This window comes from Lycorma delicatula, chromosome 4 (genome assembly GCF_047948215.1).
Source record: "Lycorma delicatula isolate Av1 chromosome 4, ASM4794821v1, whole genome shotgun sequence".
NCBI classification, from domain to species: Eukaryota; Metazoa; Arthropoda; class Insecta; order Hemiptera; family Fulgoridae; genus Lycorma; species Lycorma delicatula.
Window position 1 is genome coordinate 62,030,798 of NC_134458.1, and position 23,658 is coordinate 62,054,455.

The 23,658-nt window shown below is 35.5% G+C and overlaps 1 protein-coding gene across 1 annotated transcript in view; it reads right to left on the reverse strand.

Annotated features, from left to right (window-relative positions):
• The window catches only part of Dhc62B (Dynein heavy chain at 62B), a 253,254-nt gene that overhangs the window by 134,365 nt on the left and 95,231 nt on the right, over positions 1 to 23,658 (reverse strand). Inside the window, exons 28-31 of the mRNA XM_075361705.1 lie at positions 20,810 to 20,982; positions 14,217 to 14,380; positions 7,912 to 8,102; positions 4,410 to 4,604 (exon numbers count right to left, since the gene is read on the reverse strand). Coding sequence (XP_075217820.1) covers positions 4,410 to 4,604; positions 7,912 to 8,102; positions 14,217 to 14,380; positions 20,810 to 20,982 — 723 coding nt within the window. The remainder of the gene's footprint in view (positions 1 to 4,409; positions 4,605 to 7,911; positions 8,103 to 14,216; positions 14,381 to 20,809; positions 20,983 to 23,658) is intronic.

Sequence of the window (23,658 nt, forward strand, 5' to 3'; positions counted from 1 at the left end):
CTAAATATAAATTATTGGCCTGGCCAGTAGCACACGAAGAAGCATTATTATCAGTTCCAGAGGAGGACTAACATATGCACTTTTTCTCTTTACTTATATACCTATTTTTATTTTACTAGGTAGATGAGAAACAAGTTTTCTTTAACTGCATCATCTCTAGGAGTTCATTTTCTTAAACCTGTAATTTAACTTTTTTTTGTCTTTGCATCTTCGTGTAATTTTTTAACTTTGTGTCCTAATTAACTTTGCATATATGATTCAAATTTTTTTAAATTTTTGGTAGTCTCCTGTTGTGTTTTTCTTACAATTCTTTAATATCTAAATCGATGCTTGTTCTTTAGCTGACATGATTTCAGGTACCATTGATCTATTCAAAACCAAGGTTAAAAATAAATGATTTTGGTTTCATGTTTTTTAGTTTTTAACCGCTCCTGAAATCATGTTTGTTCAATACTAGAGACAACCACTTGAAATTACTCGAAAAATTTGTTACAACTTTCAACTTGTGAAAATTTAAAAAAATAATACAATAATGATGCTACTTACTTTTGACAATAAGTGTTTTACTTATGTCTGATGAGCAACAACTGAACATAATTAGTTTTGTTCTTAATTCACTAAGTGTTATCTTGAAAGTAATATTAAATTACTATTCCATCAAAAATTCAGTACTTACTTTCAGGGGTCAGGTTCTAGTTTAACGATGATGTAATTGATTGTATTTTCACATTATCCTTTACCTTTAACTTGTTTAGTCTTTGAAAATATGTATTCAAAATAAAAAAATGTTTTATTTCAAGAAATTTGTATTAAAAACATGTAGTCAAATTAATCAGAAGTTAATTAATATTCAATGTTAATAATACTCAAAACCATAGGATGGCTGTCATGAAAAACATTACACAGATCATTTTCTTTTTTTCTTTTTCTTTAATGGCCTCTTTTACCTAGTTTATTTTATCAACTACTGAAAATTTAATTCTGATTTTGATTTTAAATGAATTTAAAAAACTTTCTAAAACAATATTTTTTGGAGCACATCTGACTAAAAATAGTTTTTTTTAGTCAGTTTTTAGTCTGACTAAAAATAGTTTTTTTTAGTCAGATGTGCTAAAAACTATTTTTAGTCAGATGTTTGGCCACTAGAATACCTGGATCAGGATAAAAAGTAAATAAAACTAAGAACCAGACGATTTAAAATTAACGCTGACCCGTATGTCAGGTGTCATATGTATATAAGGACTTTTTTCACTGCAGAGATGGGCCATATTTCAAATATGTGATAAAAAAATTTCATGGAATTAAAAAAGGTTGTGAATTTTTGTTCTTCAGAATCTCATAAAAATTAGATAATGTACTTATCAATTTTCCTCATATTTAGTGGGATCTAAGGAAATACGCGATAATCTATTCACATGACAGAGGGTAATTCAAAATATCATTTATAAAAAAATAACTAAATAAAAAGACCTTTTTTCTCAATAAATAGTAAAATAAAAACCTGAAATTGTAAAAATAAAATGGATTAAAAACTAAGAAACATATGTCAAAATGCTTAAACATTTCTAATCAATAGCAATAGCTACACACACATGCAAGCATAAATCTGACAAAATGATAATGTAGTCTTAAGATAGAAATTGAGGAAAAATTAGAATTCAAGTTGTTGTTATACAAACCTCCAATGGATACATTTTTCCTTCGAATATCATACCTTTGTAAGGCTTGTAAAAAAAAAAAGATAAATAAGTAATTATTAACATTTATCACTGAAAAGAAATCATCACAAATAAACTTCATGTAATAAGTATAGAAAAAAACTTCAATATTTTAAAAATAAATGAGATCTGTTAAGAAAATATCCATTGTTAATTTTGTGTGCATCGCATTACCATAACAGTTTTGAACATTCCAAAATTGAAATCTATTATGAAATAAGTCTCTTATTAGTTACAAATTAAATAACTCCCTGCAGCTCAATTTATGAAATAAGTTAAAATCTGAAAACCTAAGTCAGGGGGGAGCATTGAAAATAACTAGTTAGAATATGGGTGTTGAAATTTATATTTCATGAGAATTAGCTATTTTTAACTGAAATTTAATTACAGATCCATAATTTTATTTTTTAATCAAATTGATGGTCATGTCAACTAACAACAGTGATAGCTCATGTCAGCTCAATGGTAATATTGGAGCAGAATTTATCATCGCTTAAATATTTAGTTATATAGGTTGTCTAAAATGTATTGATAATACTTTAGAAGCCAAAACTGAGAATACATTTATTGTTATTGAAAAATAACATTATGAGACCACATATGCACCATTTTTTCCTACGACCTTTTGTCATTTTTCCAGCAATACCATAATCCTGTTGCTACAGAACTTCTGTGGTTTCTGGTCAAAAAACTGTGATATGTGATTTTTACAGGCCTCTTTTGAAACTAACTTAACACCATTCAGGGAGTTCTGCAGAGACTGAAACAACTGATAATCTGATGGTGCCAGGTCAGGCTATATGGTGAATGCATTAAAATCTCCCATTCAAGTTTTCTCAATTTTTGACAGGTTATTAAAAATGTATGTGGTGTGCAGTCAGTGTGGTATACAACACACACTTTGGTCATTTTTACCAGGTTCAGGTTGTTTCTTTTTAATTGCTAGGTGCAATCATGCTAATTGTCGACAGTACAGGTCTGAGTCTACCATTCTGCCTGGCAATAGTAGCTCATGATGCATGATGCCCTTCCAATCCCACCAAACACACAGTATAACCTTCTTGGGCATCAGTGTGGGCTTTTCCATAGACTGTGATGCTTCTCCTCACTTCAACCAAGATCTTTTTCACACATTGTTAACATAGGTTATCCACTTTTCATCACTCATCATTAACCAATTTAGAAATGGGTAGATTCTGTTATCTTTCAGTAGAGATTCACCGACAGAAATTCGATCAAGTAAATTTTTCTAAATCAGATCATTGACACCCAAATATCGAGCTTCGTTTTGTAGCCAGTTTTCTTCAAATGGTTTAATACTGTTTAGTGATGGTTGTTTAAGTCATAGGTGATATCATGACTCCTTACATGCTGGTCTTCCAACACTTCTGCAAGAATATGCTAACGCTATCTTGTGCACAACAGGCTCAATACTTTTTAGACTACCTATTATTTAAACTGATCTTATTTAAACACATGAAACTAGTAGAACAATGACAGTAATGCACGATATGAACTCTGATGTCACATAATAAAATTTGGAATAATTATTGAGAATTTAGTCTAAACATAACCTTTAAATGGATCTCAAATAAGAGCTTAACTTGAACAATACAGGTACAAGACTTATTTCTTAACTTTTACTTTATTTCTTAATGTTTTATAGAATCAACATTAAACTACTGAAGTCTATAATATTTCATTTGCTTTTGTGAAGAAATGGTGGTATATCTTCTAAGGAGGCAAACCAATTAAATTCACCAAAAGAGAATAGTACTATAATTTTTGAATTAAAGATTTATTAGATTACCAGTACGAGTAAAAATTACCAAAGTTTTGACACGATAAAGATGTTGTACAATGATGATTTTAAATTTATTATTTTTTTAATACTTTATCCACCCTTTTTATGGGTAAAAATAGATTCGTCTGCAAATAGTATGAATGGAATTAAGTGGTAGTTATTGTTAACCTACTAACAAAACTGCAGTCATCTGGCATGGTCACCGAGGTGGAGGTGTTGAACTTTCTGAACGTGATAAGGATGTAGTCCATAAGCATGAATGTCCTCCATACTGTACTTTGTGGAATGCCGAGTTGCGTAGAGATTCTTATCGTACTCATTGTAAGGCTAAGTTGTACAACCAGAAAAGTTTTTTCCCTTTCATCATCATATACTGGTTGATGTTTGGATGAAACATAAGCACTGGGAAGTAAACCATTCTCATGAAGATTCTTAAAAACTCTAAAAAATACTTTACGGTTTGAAACTAGTAGTCCACGATACCTATGTTGGTACTCTTTCACTGCAACTGGAGCATTTCCATCACAAAAGCCATACACAAAATCATAACAGTATGTTCTGCATGAATGAAGAGATGCCGCATTTTTTCAAAACAAAAATTCAAAATGGAATTTCACTTTTTTAAATCCAAATTCAGTTGGATAAATGTAAGAATAGTTTTGAGTACAACATACTCAAAAATACTTCATAATTTGATTCTCAAAAATAACTAAACACAATCAAAATTATGTCAAAAACCACTAAACTGTCTAATGCTTATTATTAACATGTAACCACAATTTTACAACAATAAGTAGCATTCAAATTAATTTCAAAACATAAAGGTAGTATTGCCAACCTGATTTACAATCTAGTTTATTAGCAGATAAATTTGTTTCATTAATTACCTCAAACCAGTCAATAATGCAACAATTGACAAATGATGGATACAACCGAAGACGGTTTCTAAATGCAGAGCTACTTGCACTAAGACACAGTATAATATGTAAATTTTCTTTACATCTAGACTTGAAAAATGATAGAACAGTTAAAGGATGAATATCTAAATTCCTATTTCCACCTTGGGCAGCCAATCGTACTGACTGAAAACAGAAGAATGAGTTTGTGTTAATGACAGTAACTTACCGTTAAGCGATTTACATGAAATCAATTAAAAAGTTAGAAAAGCATGTTAATTTTCATATTCTGTAACTATTTAATAACAAACAAAAAGATCATAAAATAAATATCTAACAATTTCATTATTAAAATTTTCAATGTTTTTTATTTGTAAAATGCTACTTTTCGCCCTGAAACAACATTCTAATCAATACTCACTTTTAAAGTCAAAAGACAGAACTGACTGTTTATGAAAATGAGTAGTGTTCATTACACTACAAAAATATACTGGTAAGGTTTTAATATCTGCTTATCATCTGATAAACAACACTTATATTTTAACAATTAATGATGACAATGACAACAAGGAGGAGGGTGGAGGAGGAGGAGAAGAAGAATAGTATGGGATTGGCAGTCCCAAGTTGTCTGAGCCGGTTGCAGTTGTGCTTCTCAGTTTGCTGTTTGCAGTGGTGGCAGGAGACATGGCTATGATCTGGTTTATATCGATGCTGGGTGAAGTCCGGACGGGGAGTTCTCATCCCTCTTCCCAGTTGTGGAGCTGGGTTGAGGGTGAGCTGCTATGAGCTTGCCCTGCTGAAGTCTTGTGTCACCCATGTGAGTCAGTCACTTTGGTCCTCAGCAGGGGTTGTCCTGTGGGTAAGGGTATCGAAGCCCTTACTGCTACAAGTGAGCCTGGGATGTTGGAACCATAGGTCAGACAGTATCTGACTCCCTGGTCTGGCTTAAATCTGTGAGAGGCAACTGACTGAGGAACCCAAACAGGATCAATGGGCTCAGGGCATACCCAATCGTCTTTCCGCCTGCACCTTGTAACATATTGACTGCGAATTATAGGTTTATGGAAACTTCTACTTCCACAACTTCTGAGGTTGTCCACATAAAAACCATTATCTTGGAGAACATCTTTCTTCGGAAGCAAAGAGGAGAAAAACTGTAGAATTTTGTGATAAAGAAGAGTGCAGAGTTTTGGAAAAGAAGGATTGAACCAAGTTTCAAAAGAACTCTGTATATTGTAGCCTACTAGGAGCCTGAGATTCCCACGTAGTTGTAAGAGTCTATTTTGTCTGCTTTTTTGTGTAGCAGGTGGGTAAGGGCTGTCATCCAGTGTTAAGAGTGGTAGACTGACTTCAACACCAGCACCTCAATAATACCACTGGGAAACATCAACCCTCCCACAATAAAAGAACTCTACCAAGCACTGGTTGAAATGAAGAATTATAAAGCTGCAGGAGAAGATCAGATCTTTGTAGAGATCTGGAAACATGCAGGAAGACCAGCAAAAATCACCCTTCATCAACAGTTTGTCAACATCTGGTCAAAGAAGAACTACCAGAACAATGGATGACAGCCATTATTCACCTAATATACATAAAAACAGGTACAACAGACTTTTAACATCTACAACAGAATCTCACTCCTAGACACAACATACAAAATTCTTTCAAGAAACATCCTCAATAGGATCAGTTTACAATTCAAGAAAGAACTAGGAGAATACCAGGGAGGTTTGAGACTCTAGGGGAGCTGTCCAGACCAGTTCATGAGTCTCAACCTAATAATGGATTACAACAGAAAAAGAAGCAGACACATGGTGATAATGTTTGTAGAGTTAAAGAAAACAAATGATTGCTTCCACAGAGAATCCATACTAAAAATTCTAATATAAGTTGGACTACATTCCAAATTAATAAAAATTATAAAATTGACCCTCAAAAACACTAAGTTATAAGTGAAATTCAGAGACGAACTCTTTGAATCTCATTTGAGATCAAAACAGGACTGCACCAAGGCGATGGACTCTCACTGTTACTACTACTCAACTGCAGTCTGGAAATGGTAATGAAGGAATGGCTCAAAACATGCCACTCAAAAAATCAAAACAAACTGCCTTCGTTTCGCCAAGATGACTTGACACTGCAAGCAAACAACATCTATGAAGCTAAAACGCAGATATTAGAACTTCAAAACATTACAAATAAAAATGATCTCAAAATTTCAGTCAAAAAGAAGGAAATTATGCCTCAAAAACTAATACAATTAAAAGAAGCAAACATAAATGGCAATAAAGTCAAAATAGTAACCCAATTTAAATACCTCAGAGAAATAATAACAAAGTACCTAAATGAAAAAACTTCAATCCAAACAATAACAAACAAACTAGCTAAAGCACAAAAATTCACTTAGTACACATACAGTAAAAATGTCTATCCATAAATGCAAAAATAAGACACCACAACACAGTTATAAAATCAGAAGCCACATAAGCAGCAGAAACATTCATCCATCTGAACAACCAATCAAAGACCATCAAATTCCAGAAAATCAAAAGAAGAACTGGAAGAACCTGCATCAATAAAAAGTACCAGAAAGACAGGCAGTGGTGGAAAGTGTTCAACAAAGTGATGTGTCAAGAGTTAGAACCCATCACTAACCATGCGTAAGAGGAGACTAGGATTCTTTGGACATATCATGGGGATGTAAGATTCAAGACTTCTGAAACAGCTGGTACAGCACAATCTCAACTAAAAACATAAAGACAGACAGCAGATGGGTCAGAGAAATAAGAGGATCTGAAGGAAATTGCCCTAATATCAGAAGACATCATAGACAAAATTATACAAAAAAATCAAGGACAAAAACACTCGCTTCACGTTCACGAGAAAGAAATTCACAACACGAACATTTTCAACACCAGAAACACAGAAATCGGAACGTATGAAGTAGTACCGAGAGGACCACAAGGTCCCTTTAAAGATTTAGATAATGGACTGACTAAAGTGCGGTCATAAAAGATGAAAAAAAAGTGATCAGTTCATTTGCCAATGTTAGTGCGTGTGTGTGTATGTGTGTGTGTGTGTGGGGGGGGGGGGAGAGCAGAGAGTCTAAGGGGGCACATTTAACTTTTTATTTACATAAAACATACTAATTTAGCAATTTATAATGAAAAAAAAAAATTAAAGGTGATTTAACGTTTGAAAGAAGACTCTCAAATGGCTTTTTTATTTTTATTGTTCTGTTGCTAAAAATAATATTTATTGCATTGTTGCTACATATAATATTCTGGAAATTTCCTGGTAATGAATGCAGCTTCTTTGATCATGTACAGCTTGCTGAAGGCTAATAGCATTAAAATATAACTCATTTGTTGTGAGCATAGGAAGGTAAGTGCTAACTGCCTGTACCATTCTGACACACTTTCAATTTTTGATATCTATGTTAAATTATTGAATTCTATATTAGAACATATACACAGTATCTAATTTAATATACCTCTAAAATATCTTGAATCTCCTCAATACAAAATATATTAGGAACTTCACCAGAATTGAGAAGAACATCAATATCTTGAAGAAAGTAATCATCTCGTATCTGATCTTCAGTAAATATAAAGACTACATGTTTATTATGGCCACCTGAAATTTTTAGAACATATTTTATGTCCTCACGCCATTCTTTAAACCCTAAAAACAAGACAAAACAACATAAATATTTCAGAGTGAACTAAAGAAAAAGTCATATCACAAAGGTTGCGATTTGAGTTCAACAATAACAAAAAAATAATAAACAAAGAAATTCTAAAACAGAATCCAAATCTCTTCAGTAAAAAGTGGGTTGATGATTTCTGTTAAAGGTTGTGTAAGCACTTCCTATGTTTTTGTTCTTTTACTGTAGTTTAGAGTAAACTATACATCAGACAACACATAAGAATATGTTCCAAACAGTCATTTATCTAGTAATTTTATATTTACATCATAAAAAAATGATGGATTGTAATATTTTTCTCATCAGTCACTTGAACGGGTTGATGTGCTTTCCATTAATTTCTATTCAGGCTCTAACCTAATTATTTTACCACGTTTATTACATTTCAGATTAGTTTTTTGCATTAATTTTTAAAAAATGAAGGGGATAAAAGATTTTTGTACTCTTTTTTTCCCCGATTCATCCTAAAACAATTATCTTCATTAATACTTAGTAGCTAAGCATAACTGTGCTACAGCATCACTTAAAATATTTTAAGCTTAACAGATCAAAATAAATATTTAAATTGTAAACAGGGAATAATATTTTTTCTTGTCATACACAAATACATAAAAGCAATAGCTATGAGAAAACCTGGGTCAAATCAATCGAATTTCATTCATAAGAAAGCCACAGTTATAACTCAAACTATAACTCTAGTAAAAAAAACAAACCATTGTATGGTTATAAGACCAAAAAACTAATAAATACTTTCTCTTAATTCTATGGAGTTTTTAAATTTTCTCAGGGGGCTTCTTGAATACTTTGATTTCCTCATTTTCAAATAAGATTATGGTGAGGATACAGATAGTATCTGTACTTAATTCATTCACTGTACTGAATTTAGAATCTGCATATGTTTAAGTAATTTTTCTAAATTCCAAATGTCTATTGTTAAATAACTAGATATTATCATTCACGTGTACTTTTTACATACAAAAAAAAGTGTTCAACAGAACTGGTATATAAGCAGCATCTACCTCCTCTACTGCCAACATATAATCAGCTGCCATAAAGGAGCTCCTGGATCAGATGGTAAGTACTGCATCTAAGTCTAAGTAATTACATAGTAACTTTTTAATATCATAAATTATAGAAGTAAATTTAATAGTAACTTTTATTTCAGTAAATAAAATTCCCTTTGGAAATAAGCGTATGATCTGTTTTCTTCTCAAATTTCTAACAACCTGGTAAACACTAACATAAAGCCCTTTCCATCACACCTCTCAAGTGCATCAGAATCTTACTTGTTAATACCAAACTGTTTCCTTCTGTCTTTTTTTTAACCCTACTCCCCCAGGCCAGATTTACAGCTAAGTAGAACTCAGCCTGAGAGAGTGTCCTTATACTCTAAGGGGGCCTCCCCACCCAGCAGCAGTATGTCCAAGATGGCAGGTCAACCCCTTGGTCAGATCTTTTAAATGCCTGCCTCTAATCCCCAACGAATGGTTACCAGGCCCGATTATGTCGTGTCTGGGCCGCCTGCTAGAGACTGGGGCTCGGTCATAGACATTGCATGCCTCAAACCGCAGAAAGGAGAGAACAAGTTTGGCTAGGAACAATTATAGAACAATTTAATTCCTTTCAGGACATGGTGCCTTTAGGAATAGTTTGGTTAGGTTTGGTTTGGTTGACTCCGGCTTGTATCCAGAGTGTAGGGTCAATGATACTGTGGACCATGTCCTCTATGTTTGTGCCCAATACGATGCTGAACGTACCAGAGTTGTTAGGGAACTCGAGAGAGTGGACTCCTTCTTTGATCTGCGAGTCAACTGGAAGACTCGCAGAGAATAGACAATTGTGGCTGGTTTCCTTCGCTTCTTCGCCCTGAGCAGGATGGCCGAAGGTGTATACAGTAGCACCCCGGGTGGCTAGGAACCGCCTGGGCAGTTGATTGGTCGAAGGTAGAGGTGCTGGCATCAAGGCAGGTTAGATTAAATTTGTGGTGATTATTTTGACTGTTTAGCTGTCGGCGGAACGGCGACTGCACTGCCCAGGGCATTGATCCCAAGCAGCCGTGAGGTGTAGCGGCATCTCGATGATAGTCGAAATTAAGTAAATGTCACGCGGGACTCTGCGATGGAGCTGAGTGGGAGTAGGAGGTCTGTCCGCCTCTCCCTCGTAGACCAGACCGGAGTCCATAATGAAACAAAGTCAGGGGTATGAACTGGAGTTCACTAAGGGAACTAGGACTAAATTTCGTTGTTGCGAACAACATTTCCGGTGGTATGTTTTTGTTAAATTGCCTCGTATTTCGAGACATTTATTAGAGATTGGTTCAAATTAAAGGTAGAACTAGGCGCGGGGTTCGTGCTTCCTCGAACTCGGTTAGCTAGTTCAGAGGGTAACAATGTAGGACAATCAAGATGTCCGGACGAGGCCTACAGCGAAGGCAAAAACCGAGTTGAAAATCACCGATGTAAATGTCTACCGAGGCATTTACATCGGCGGCATCCCAACGAGGCCTGGCTTATTACTATGAGATGTGAAAAGTTAGAGGGTGAAAGACGACTCCCGTTAAAGCCCATACGGAATAGGAACGGGGGGGGTGGTATGGCGACCGGAAGCGTCACAAGTCGGGTGTCTTCCCCCTACGGGGTTGGGATGTCCTGCTAAGAAAGCATTTGGTGCCCGGATCGTTTTACCTGCTCTATTCCATCTATCCAAGACATGTTGGCGAAAAAGCAGATCCTTGTTCAACTGTACTCTTAAATACCGTATACATGGCTTCCTCTGTAATGACTGACCTCCCACTCGCAAGTCAAAATCTCTGATCATCCGTCGTCCGGTGAATAAGATATATCCGCATTTACCTATAGATAATTTCATGCCGTGATTCCCTAACCATTCATGGACCGTCTGCAACGCCAGGTTTCCCTTCTCTTCCAGCTCCCCGTCAGTTCTGCCGCTAACCAGGACGGAAAGGGCGTCAGCATAGGCTATAACCTCAGTATCTGCGGGCAGTGGAATACGCAAGACCCCGTCATAAACTATGAGTCACAACAGGGGACCCAAGACGATCCTTGAGGTACTCCCCGACTTAGGCCGCACTCCGTCGAACTGTCCAACGTGTCAGCCATCATCCGCCGTCCCGCCAAGAATTCACCAATCTGTCGTCTTAAATAATTGCTAACACCCTTGGCAGAAAGACCAACCATTATGGAGTCCCAGAGAACTGACCCAAAAGCATTACGCACGTCAAGTGAAATCATTAGCGGCATCCGTCTGTTCGCCATGTGCCCTGTCTGTTTCTCCGAGTCCAGGAGACTACATGCTGCAGGGCATGTAGGGCTGAACGCCCCCGTCTGAAGCCGTAGTGATTAGTATGTAAGCTGTCATCTACCTCTTCTAGCAATCTTCCCGCCACCATCCTCTCGACCGCCTTGCCCATATTATTAATTAGACAAAGCGGCCGATAATCTGTGCCAACCGTGTTGCCGGTTTTCTTTGGGAAGAAGACCACGCGGGATTCCTTCCAACACCTCGGGAAGGACCTGTTTTGTAGACATTACTCGCTACGTCTGTCGTTTCCCAGGGGACCACCTGCATTAATTCCTTGAGAACGGCGGCTGTGATGCCGTCTGGTCCCGGACTTTTCTTATCCCGTAAGCGGTCAATTACAATGGCAACCTCTTCCTGTCTGAAACAGCAACCGCCGCATTCTACATGTTCCACTATATCGTGGTCTACACCCGGAAAGAGTAAATTAATCTGTGCGACCTGCGAGGCCGTGAGAGCGGCCAAGAGCCTCTCTAACTTCTTCAATACCACTTGATATGCCCGTCCCCACGGATCAGTATCCAGGTCGAGGCATAGCTCTTGTCATTTCCGCCGTTTGGAGTCCTTGATTTTGAAATTCAACGTCTTCCGTGCTGTAACAAAATTGTTAGCGGCTTCTTCATAGGTAGGACCGCCTGCCCTCCTCAGCTGTTGTTACCTGCGGCGATGTGCCTGGAGAACTCGCCTCTGGTCGGCGATCTCGTTAGTCCATCAATAGACTGAGTGGAAACGCCTACGCGTGGTCGAAAGCCGGGCCATTTCTCTTGTTATGAGCTCCTGTAGTATCTCTGGGGTAACAATCCGGCCGTCATAGAGTTTACCAGCAACACGACCAACAACAGTGTCGATCTGGGCTCGAATAAGTCGAGGTGGTTTGTGTCCACTTGAGTCACTAGTTAGTGCCTCATAGTTTTCCTGGAGCGCAGCTCGATGGTCACTAACAATCTCTTTGTCCAGAATTCTCCAGTAAAAGCGTTCACCTTCCCACCTTCCATCCACTACAGCTAGGTCCAAGACAGTGTTGCATCCATGTGCCACATACATGGGGGTACCATCGTTCAGACACCTAAGGCCCAAAGTGTACAGCATATCAGCAAGAACTTTGCCCCTCCTATTATTGTGAGAGTAGCCAGCTGCCACAGTATGACAATTAAGGTCACCCAACAAGGTGCTATCTATGCGACCCAGCAACGACATCCTGTAGTGCACCAATATAAGCAGTGTACTCGTTTAAGGAGATGTTTGGACTAACATACGCTCCAGTGAGCATGAACCATTTAACTGAACAGCCAAGATACTGTTGCCACGGTGCAACAATTGCCATCTGTGTCTGTTACTGATACTGACTAATGCAACATTTCTGGCCGCATCAGAACACCAATCATGTCTGGCAGCTGTGTCTATATTGGGCTCCAAAGTGACTATAATATTCACGTCACATTCCCTTGCAACCTCCCCTACCATATTATGAGAGAGGATGCTACAATTGGCATTTGTAAGCATGATCTTAATCATGCTTATTTCTGGTACACGTCTTGCCTCTGATGCGGTGGTCGGTTTGATTACAATCGAGGCACCTCATAGCCTCATGACAGTCCCTTACAAGGTGCCCACTGCCTCCACAATTATAACAAAGTGTTGCCCTGTCAGGCCCTTTGCAGTCTGCATTCCTGTGTCTTGTAGACTAACATTTGTAGCACCATATTGAATCAACCCAGTTGTAGGCCCGACAGTGGACTCACCCGATCTTAATTCTGCTAGCAATTAACTTATTGGCAGCTTGGTAACTGGTGGTGACAGTAACATTCTGAGTGTCACTGTATGCTCTTCTCAGTGAGGAACCAATCACATCCACTATTGCCTCACTGATCTCGCCCTCTGTTGTGTCCACGTCTAAGTCCTTGATATGAACTACCACATACCTATCGCCATAACCTGCAGGTCAGTGGCTCTGTCCCGAAGGATACTTTTCAGTTTTTCTGTCTGCTGAGCCCCCTTAATGCAGACTTCTAGTCCCTCATTTTTTCCTCTTCTAAGGGAGAGGACTTTGTCAGCCTCCTCCGAGGCTTTTGTCTTGAGCATCCGAAGAAGATTAGCATAGGAACTTCCCTGAGCCTTTACAACAACCACTTTGCTCCCCTCCAAACTGTTACCTGTGCAGATTTACTTTTGTTCAAAATAAGTTACTATATAAATAGAATATCTGAGCTACTTACTGAAGAAGTAGATAATTCTTTGCATGAAAAAGCTCTTAGAAATGTTTTTCCATTACCAACACTTTAATTTTGAATTACAAATTATAATATTGCTGTATACTGTACTTACACAGCAATACTATCAAATAAGTAGAAACTTTGAATGCATCGTCATAGTTGTTGAATATTTCTCTAAGAACATCAATTTATATTAATCTTTTATTAAAAAACAATTTAATGAAACATATCATATCATATCAGAAAGATAAAGATAAATTATTAACCAAACATTATACTTGCTGCTTTTTCTTTAGATAATTTCCTTTTCTCTTTTCAGTTTCCTTTGCTTCAAGTGAAGATATATTTAATTGATTAAAAGATTTTTAAGATACAAAAGAAGAATAACATTCTTTTTTTTAAACTTAAATCCTTATGATTGATTAAATATATGTACTTTATTCACCCAATGAATATGAACTGTAAGTACTTGTGATAAAGGAAAAATAAATTATCTTTAAAAGAAAGCAGTAAGATTGATACTCGATAATTTATTTAATGTTTAATCATGTAAATAATTACCATAACTTTTAGTCACTTTTGGAAGGAAAACTTCATGACCACAAACTGCAGCAGCTAAAATTGTAAGAGATCTACGACCAGACCCACCAAGTCCAACCAGCAACCCACATCCACCTGGCACTGAAAGGATCCGTACTATCCGTGACAAATGTTCCAGAGCATATCTGAATGAAATACGCAATACAAACTGATCACAGATCTGTTCAAAATGCTGTGTACTAAAAATTATCCAAAAGCACTGACTAATGTTTACATTTTTCCTTAATGTAATCTCAGTGAAGATATTCAGAGTTTCGTAATTAATTTCAATTTCATTAATTTTCTCACTTAGCTATTTTTAACTTTTAATTCATACATTCCTTGTTTATCCAGTGCATGAATACTACATCTATTCTTTTATCTAACAATTAGAAGAAACTATCAATGTTATATACATAACATTAATTAATTTTCTACATGCCATTCCTTTTATTACATCAGTTTTTCTTTCAATATTTGTCCAAATTTTGCACCCTGTCAATATTCATTCAGTAATAAATTTATAATTTTTTACATATTTCAAAACACTTATAATAATTATTTATAACGATTTATTTTTAGCATCTATATTCTATTTTTATGACACTTAAAAATTTAGTATGAGAAAACAAGAGATAGACATAATGGTAGATTATCTGAAAATTGCACAGTTAGTAAGTCATTAGCTATAAATGATTGTGAAATTAAAGATTTTAAATTTCCCTATAATTCACAAGCCATTATTACAAAATAAAACAAAACATGAGAAACATGTAATAAATGAAAGCTACTACAACAAAATTGAAAAGTATTTTTACATTATGAATTTATCACAACATGAATACAATGGAGACCATCTTCACAAAATATTTTTAAATAAATAGGTATGCTTCTACATTCAATTAACCACTGTAAAAGCTTTTAAGTAAATACATTTTACAGAAAGTATAACATTTCAATAATGCATGGAAACTCTTAACAATCTATCTTCTTTGTAAACACAGGAGTTGCAGGTTTTCAGAGAGACCATTTTCCTTCATAACGGCCAGCAAAGGGAATCTAATTTTGAAATGGATTATGTTTTCTATTACACTATTACCAGCCATTTTGTTTTAGGTAAAATATATTTTCTTATAGTGTACTAACAAACAAGTTGGGTGATAGCAAATGTTAAAAGTGCAATATGGGTATTATCAGTCCATAAAACTGATAACATCTATCATCAATGTATGGTTGTGGCTTCAAGAAGTTTGAAAGATCACACTTTTTTTGTGCAATAACTGCGTTCATTGATTTAATGAAAGTTTAACAAATATAAGTTTTCAACTGAATACAGTACAACATCATCACAACATAACTGTATGTAGAATGGAAATTTAATAACATTAAACAATGGGTTTTTAAAACAATAAGCAACAAAACTCATAAAAAATGGCATATAACTGTGTTTCATACATCACACTTCATATGAATATTATACTACAGCTGATTCATGAATTTTTGCTTTCAGCATCACAGAATAATTTAAATTGAATTGTATTATTTGGTCTTTCAGATCACAGTGCCATATTTTCTTACAATCCAAATAATCTGTTGAGATTTAGGATGAATCTAGGAGTAGATGTTCAGAATGTGAGGTCTTCAGAGAAAGAGAAAAAATACTATGTATCTAAATTATTTTCAGAATAACTTAGGATTTTTTGCAAGGGGTAAAGGAAGAATAAATAATAAAATATGGGCAAAATATAGCATCCATGCACTGAAAAAGAATAATGAGGAAATGTGATAATGACATAATTTAACTATTATATATAGCACTTTCAGAATGGAAAATCACAATCTGAAACTGGAGCAAATGTTCAGCTCCTTGTAGTTCTGGTCGAGAGAGGATTGCTCCATGGTGGAACAGGGAATTGACTGTTATGAAACAGGCTGTCTGTCGTTTGCGGAGAGCATCTCAATGTGAGAGTGATCAGGAACTGCAGGTGAATACAGAGATCTTAGATCTTGATATTTTCATAAAGTTTGGAGAGTGAAGAGGTATTCCTGGCATTCCTTTGTGCATGAATAGGGGAACAAGGTTCCTTGGGGAATTGTGTATAGGGTCTTGGGACACAACAACGAAAGGATATTCTTCTGTCCGCTCTCTTGACCCGGCCCGGTGTAATTTCAGACATGTCTGAAATTTTGTACCGACTTCTTGACGATTTACTGCCTGATGATACTGAAGTAGGTAAGACCACATACCATCAGCAGGTGAGACGTGATGTTACACCCCAGTAAGTTACTCAGTTTTGCAGGGGTACATTGTCCTTAGAAATGAGGCAGAGGTGTGTCAAGCTGTCTGTAGTCTACGTAGAGGTAAGGCTCCTAGCTTCAATGGGATAATGGCGGAGCTCCATGATTGTTCAGTAGGGGTAAGTGTGAAAATTATCACATGGGTTTTCTTGTTTGGAGGGTACTTCCTCCAAACAAGAAAATTATTGAAATTATTGTTTAAAGGTGATGACAAGGATCCCACTGTTAGTTTGTCATATAGGCCATTGGCGTTACTGGTGATTATTGGTAAGGTCTTTGAAAAGGTTCTGTACCTTCGTATATATGAGAGGTTGACCTGCGCAGTTTTCTAATGGATAATCAGTACGGGGTTTGTCTTGGAAAGAATTCTGAGGATGCCATACTTCATGAGATGAGTGTGGTAATCTCCAGTTGGGAGGAATATGTCCTAGGAATTTTCTTGGACGTTTCTGCGCATTTAATAACTCGTGATAGCCTCTTCTGCTATATACCTATTACAAAAGAGAGATTGTACTGTATGTGAGTTGCAGGTTAAGCAAAGTTATTTCAGGCATTGGGATGTGCTGATCCGTGAGGACAGCCATGAATTGGGGAAGACACCATCCAAGGGTTGTCCGCAGGGCATTATGTATGGTCCATTATTATGGGTGGTGGAGTTTGATTCACTTCTGTGGCTGAGGTTGCTCAGCAGGTGTTGCATCATAATTTATGCTGATGATAGGCCCCTGCTGGTCGAAGGAGGTTCATGGAGAGAGGTTGAATTCTGAGCCACTCAAGCATGCAGGATAGCTGTGAGTTCATCAACATAAGATGACATTTGGTCCAGAGAAGACCATGAAGATGCTCCTCAAAGGCCATTTGGCTGTGAGGTGGCAAGTCCGCGTATCAATGTCAGGCCTACATATTAAATATGTTCAGTTCAAAAGTATCTGGAGTGTTTCTTGAACAGAAATTGCAGTTTAAGTAGCATCTCCAGTGTGTCGCAGGGAAGGCCTGTAATGCCTTCTTTGGAATTTGACGTATGGTCAATTCTAATTGGGGTCTTAATTTTAAGACTATGAGTATCTTGCATAAGGGCGTCTGCAAGGCAGTTATGCTATAAGCAATACCTGTTTGGGTGGATAGGCTAAAATTTAAAAGCTATCAGAATATTTTATTATGGCCTCAATGCCTTAGATTGCTAATGGTAACGGGAAGTTACTGTACAATTTCAAGGGAGGCGATCTTGGTGATTACAGGCATGAAACCAACAGACTTGATTGCATCTGAGAGGCAACAGCATTATGTTGCTAAGAAGTCAAGTGAATTGATTTCAGAGAAAATAAAAGTGACACAACACCATGTTGTCGGCCTGGGGCAGGCCAGATGGAATGAGACAGTGTGGGCATTATTCTCATGATCTTTTCCCTAATGTTGTTGATCTGCAGGATGCCACTTGGGTACACCCGAACAAGTATGTAACAATTTCTTTCAGGACATGGCACTTTTCAGGACTGACTACAGAAATTCAGCCAGGCGGACTCTGGTATGTGTCCGCAATGTGGATTATTGAACAATGCTTATCATGTAGTATATGAATATGTTAGGTATGACTTAATAACCCACCGGGTTGGTCTAGTGGTGAATGCATCTTCCCAAATCAGCTGATTTGGAAGTCAAGAGTTCCAGCATTCAAATCCTAGTAAAGTCAGTTATTTTTACATGGATTTGAATACTAGATCGTGGATACCAGTGTTCTTTGGTGGCTGGGTTTCAATTAACCTCACATGTCAGGAATGGTCAAACTGAGACTGTACCGTGCTACACTTCATTTACACTCATACATATCATCCTCTGAAGTATTATCTGAAAGATAATTACTGGAGGCTTAACAGTAGAAAGAAAAAGAAAAGTTATGACAATGTGCATGGAGACCATTTGTTGGCTTGATGTTATCAGTTCGAAACTTGATTTCCGTCTTAATTGGAAAAGCCAAGTCGAATGCATGATTGTAGAAGGATATTGTAGAAGCATCACATATTTGGTGAAAGAAAGGATTGCTGAAGGGGTGTGATGTTCTGCTTGGTCTTTCCTTCTTTGTGTTTATGTTTACTTTTATTGTTATTTTGTTTTATGGTTTGCTAAACTGTTGCCATTTTTGTTTCTGTTTGGTTATAGATATGTTTGTTTTTCAATAGTTATGTTTTATGTTACATTATTTATTGTTATTGTTATGTTTTGTTAATGGTTTTGTGTTGCATTTTATGATTCATTGTGTGTCGAACTCATTTTTACTTTTCACGTTGGTAGAGTTCAGCTCCTTTGTTCTTAGAAAGTCATTCAGTCTTGTTTGAGACTTGGCTAATGTGTTTTGTTTGGAGTTTATGCTAGTTAGTGGTACACCAACGGGAATGTAACTTGTGGCATTTCCATCAGTCGTATCCTGGTTGAGGCTTGACTGAAAGATATCATTACTGAGGTACTGAAGATGACCCCCAGTAAAGCCTATAAGGGCTAGGTTCAGAGGATGTGGTGTTGCAATCAAAACCATCATATGGAGGATATCTTCCCCTGTGGATCAGTACTTCTAAGTTCCATTTAACAATAAATGGTCTTTGATGTTTTTGGATATAACATTAATTCCTACCCTATGCGGATCATAATTATTGGTCACCACCAACACAAACATGCATTTGGCACTGGACGACATTGAAGCCCCAAACATTTTACTGGTTTTCAATTCGGACAAATAAAGCAAATTATCTATCAAGGCTGTTGCCAAGTACCATAGAATGAGGCTGTTTCCAAAAAGCTGGTATTTCCTTCCAGTAGACATTTTCAGTATTAAATATTCAGTGGAAATAATTAGAGATTGATTTTATTTGATCTTACTTCATGCTACAATCCTTTCAACTGCCTAAATTTCACCACTCACTCGTTTTAAGCAGTCAATAACGGCAAGTTCCGAGCTCTGGACACAGGAGTCCAGAATTGTGTATGTTGCTGGGTTTTTCTTCTTGAGATACACCGAATAGTTTTTTCCATGTGCTGACTCAAAAGGAAAGCCATGGTTTATGCTGTCTTAATTTGCCTGTCCTTTATGGTTTATAAGGGAACTATGGTGACCACTACACCATCACCGGAACGTTTGTTGTCCTATTAAAATCCATCAGGGCTAGGAATGGAGGGGGGTTGGTGTGTGACCGGAAGTGTCACAAGGAACTGTCACCTAGAATTTGGTGTTGGCAAATACCTAACAAAAAAAAAATACCATCAGTCTCTTCTGCCCACAAATGAGGGAAGCAACTTAGATATCATCCACCACCGTCTGCATTTTTTTCTTTGGTGAGCCTGGGATTTCATCAATTTATACTTTGGTGAATGTCCAACTACCCTGAAACAGACATCCAGAGGAGTGCTAGCTCTTCTTTACCAATCTGGTACTGGACAGTTGTTCTGCTACTGAGTCTACTGTGTTCATAATTCAGCATACTATCAGTCATGGTGGATGCATCAAGTGACACATTACAGTTGTTGGAGTAGTCACCATTGTAACTCTCATCTCAGGCATATAAGGTTGACAAAAACAGCTGAAAATGTACTTCAGTGAGAAACTCACACACGAACTCATCTGTTGTGGTGTTACAGCTAATATCATCAATAACAAGGTAACCTCTGATTCCAATCAGATTAACTAGTTTCATCAAGGTAATATTGACAAATATGATAAGTGAGAGCTTATTGAGCAAGTGAACAGTCGCTTTCATGCAGCTGACTAGTAATTTATTTCATGCAATTAACATGCTTTTTGTTAATCATGTTAGGCAACTAGCGGTTAATGCTGCTATGATAATGACCAAGTTAAACAGAATGGCTCATCAAGAGTGTGGTATGTCTTTTGGTAAACTAAAAATAAATAAATCTTTTATTCTGTTCGATATATAATAAATAATTCATTATATCGATCATGTCACTAAAAGATAGATTATAAGATAACAAATAAATGTGATTAAAATCTATATTAATTATTTGACTCTAATCATATGAAATAATGTTAAGGTAAGTACATTAAAATAAAATAAAAAATTACTACTAAATAATTCACAATTCAAAAGTTGCTATTGAAAATTATTTTGAGCACACATTTATGTATACATTGAATGGAATGTAGATATATCAGGTTTTTTAAAATTACAGTATATGCTGCTGAATGAAATCATAAAAAAAAAAAATTGTTTTTACACGACAAATAGTGAGTAACTAAAAAGAACATAACATTTAAATGCTTGTATACTTACTCAAATAATATAATATTCAGCTTCCTTTTACTGATTTTATTATAACATTCTAAAACTCTCATAGCTGTGTCATGAAACTGTTGAACCGAAGTTACTTCTTCATATTTTTTTTCTTCATTACTAAAATCAAGGGCTGTAGTAAAAAATAAATTTCTTAAATTTTCCTCAGTCACCTGTAAAAAATTGATATCAAAATATGTTAATGTGTGCTCCACCATCCCACCTGTATCTTAGTTCATTATAATGCATAATATCAACTTTGAACGTGTATATTGAAAGCAAAAAATTACTGCAGTCAATTTTTTATATAAATTCAATTACTTTTTTGGTGCTTTTACTTTTCTTTTATCAACTGTATACTTGGGGAAAACAAAATTAAAACCTTAAAGATGTACATGAAAAATTAGCGTTTTGAAGTATTCAGAACTGATATACAATATCAATACTTTACTCTCTGAACCAAGAGAAACAGCATCAGTTCTGTTGCAACCACATACACAGTGCACTCACACAGACATGCGCATTCATGCGCTTTCACATACAGCCATCCTTAGAAATAACAATGCTGATCTTAAGTGATTATAATTTTTTAAACAAACCTTATTCTTAGAACATAATCAATCTTGGTTTTACACCAAATCGTAACATTTAATTAAATTATAAATAACAGCCGATGAATAGGTGAATTAATATTTATACTCATGATCCATTAGTTGCACAATAATTTACAATTTAGTTTACTCCATTCCGCTGCGGCTATTTACTGCTAGAGATAGATACAACGTGACCGCAACAACTTGTTTAAGAACTAAAAGTTAGATCATAATAACAGTGAATGTTACAGAAAAAATATTATGTGTAATAAATTTTCAGTTGCATAATCATAAGACAATGTCAAAAAATTTGTTTGATCAGAACTTAAAATTTTCTATCTTGATTTCCATCACTTTAAAAATTAACTATCTTAACTTAATATATAACTGTTATAATAATAAACTGTTATAGTATCTAAGTCTGACTTTACCGCAGTCAACTTACAAATATTAGTAATGATGTTTAATGTGCAATTAATTAAGTAGTTTCTCATAATTTTATTATACACGGGGCATTGTAGTAAGTATGACTGATATTTTTGTTCTTGTGGAGATCGCAGATGGGGTAAAATTTTCTACTATTAATGAATGTACTCAAATTCTTATTATTCTTTTGCCCAGATAAAAATTCCTTAAAACCTTCACCCTGAAAATCATTATTTTTTGGTACTTAATATAATTTACCTATCTGTTGTTTAGACACCCTATACCCCACATCAAACAGGGTTTCTTTCATTATTAACAACCACTAATCTCAAGGCTGACCACGAACCTCAATTTTTTGCATATAATTACATTTTATTTTTTCATTGCAAAAATTAAATCATATTTCCCTATATCGGTTCTCTAAGTTATGGTCGAATATATCTAATAACTAATCTCATTTCTTACGATATCAAGAACCTTTTATCCATTTCTTCCCAACTTTCCTGCTTCTTCTGTTACACATCATAAAATATAAGGAAGGTTTGATCTCCTTGAAAAGCTCTCAAGACAACTTATTAAACTTTAGACAGATGATTTTTATCTTCGATCTAAAGATTTTTACTTTAATAATGACAACTCAGGGAATAGAATCGATGCTGTTTCTCTCGGTTCAGAGGGTAAATTAGTGATATCATAGTACCGAATTAAACAAAATTAGCAGTTTTCATCATCTACAAGTTAAATTTATACAGTGACACACAAAAAGGAAATTTCATGATCTATTTATTTAACGAGACAATAATAATTGATTGCAAAATATTCTGACCAATTTAGCTGTGAACATGTGTGATATTAATTAGATGATATGTACAACATTTTTGTGGTCATTAATGGATGAGAATCTTGCATGGGATTTACATGTTAAAAAGATAAGTTGTGGATGTTTTGCATAAAGAGAATTATTTGTGGTATAGATTGAATGAAAAAGTCTATTTTGCTCACATTTCATGGTTACTTTATGGTTAGTATTCCACCAACCATAAAGAGAGATATTCCATCTCTCTTCATAAATCCATGTAAGCTAGTAAAAATATAAAACTTAAAAATAAATTTCAGAACTCTTAAACTGGATTAAAAGAACTATTACTCAAATGCCTTTTAATACTAAATTCTGCTAATTATTGTCAAAGTTACATTTTTAAATTACTGTTACTAAAACAAAAATCCCTTACTATTTATTATTTAAAGTAATAGTTGTAATATTTATACTTTGATATTTACTAAATATTTAATTTTTCAAGAATGTGCTTATTCACACAAGACTGTGTTTATTTTCAATAAACATTTTTTAAATTTTTTTACAAATTAATTATACCTTCATAATCAAATGAAAATTATTTTCAGATGTGTCAGTGAAAAGAGATAGTGATGAGACATTGTGGTTGAAAACTGAACACCAGGTGATTTTGCATGCAGGTTAAGCGTTGATCAGTGTTAAGAGGAAATGACTCCTGTGCTTAAAGAGGATTCTTCTCATTGTAAAACAATATTTCGGTGATAATGAGAATTTGGAAGAGGAAATTTTAGCCTTAAGGACGTTCTGATGTTAGATTGACCGTCTTTGTCTTTGACCAATAGGAATATTACTGCAGTACTTGAGTACTTGAAAAATGCTCGAGACAGACAGGTATATGAGCTACCACCAAATACAGGTGTCCTTGGCATTAATGCACTAGTAGTTCATGCTATTCTGCAAAATCACTTTTTAGTTGCAAGTTTTGTACCCTTTGGTTGCTGCATAACTTGATCAATGATCAGATGGCACATTGT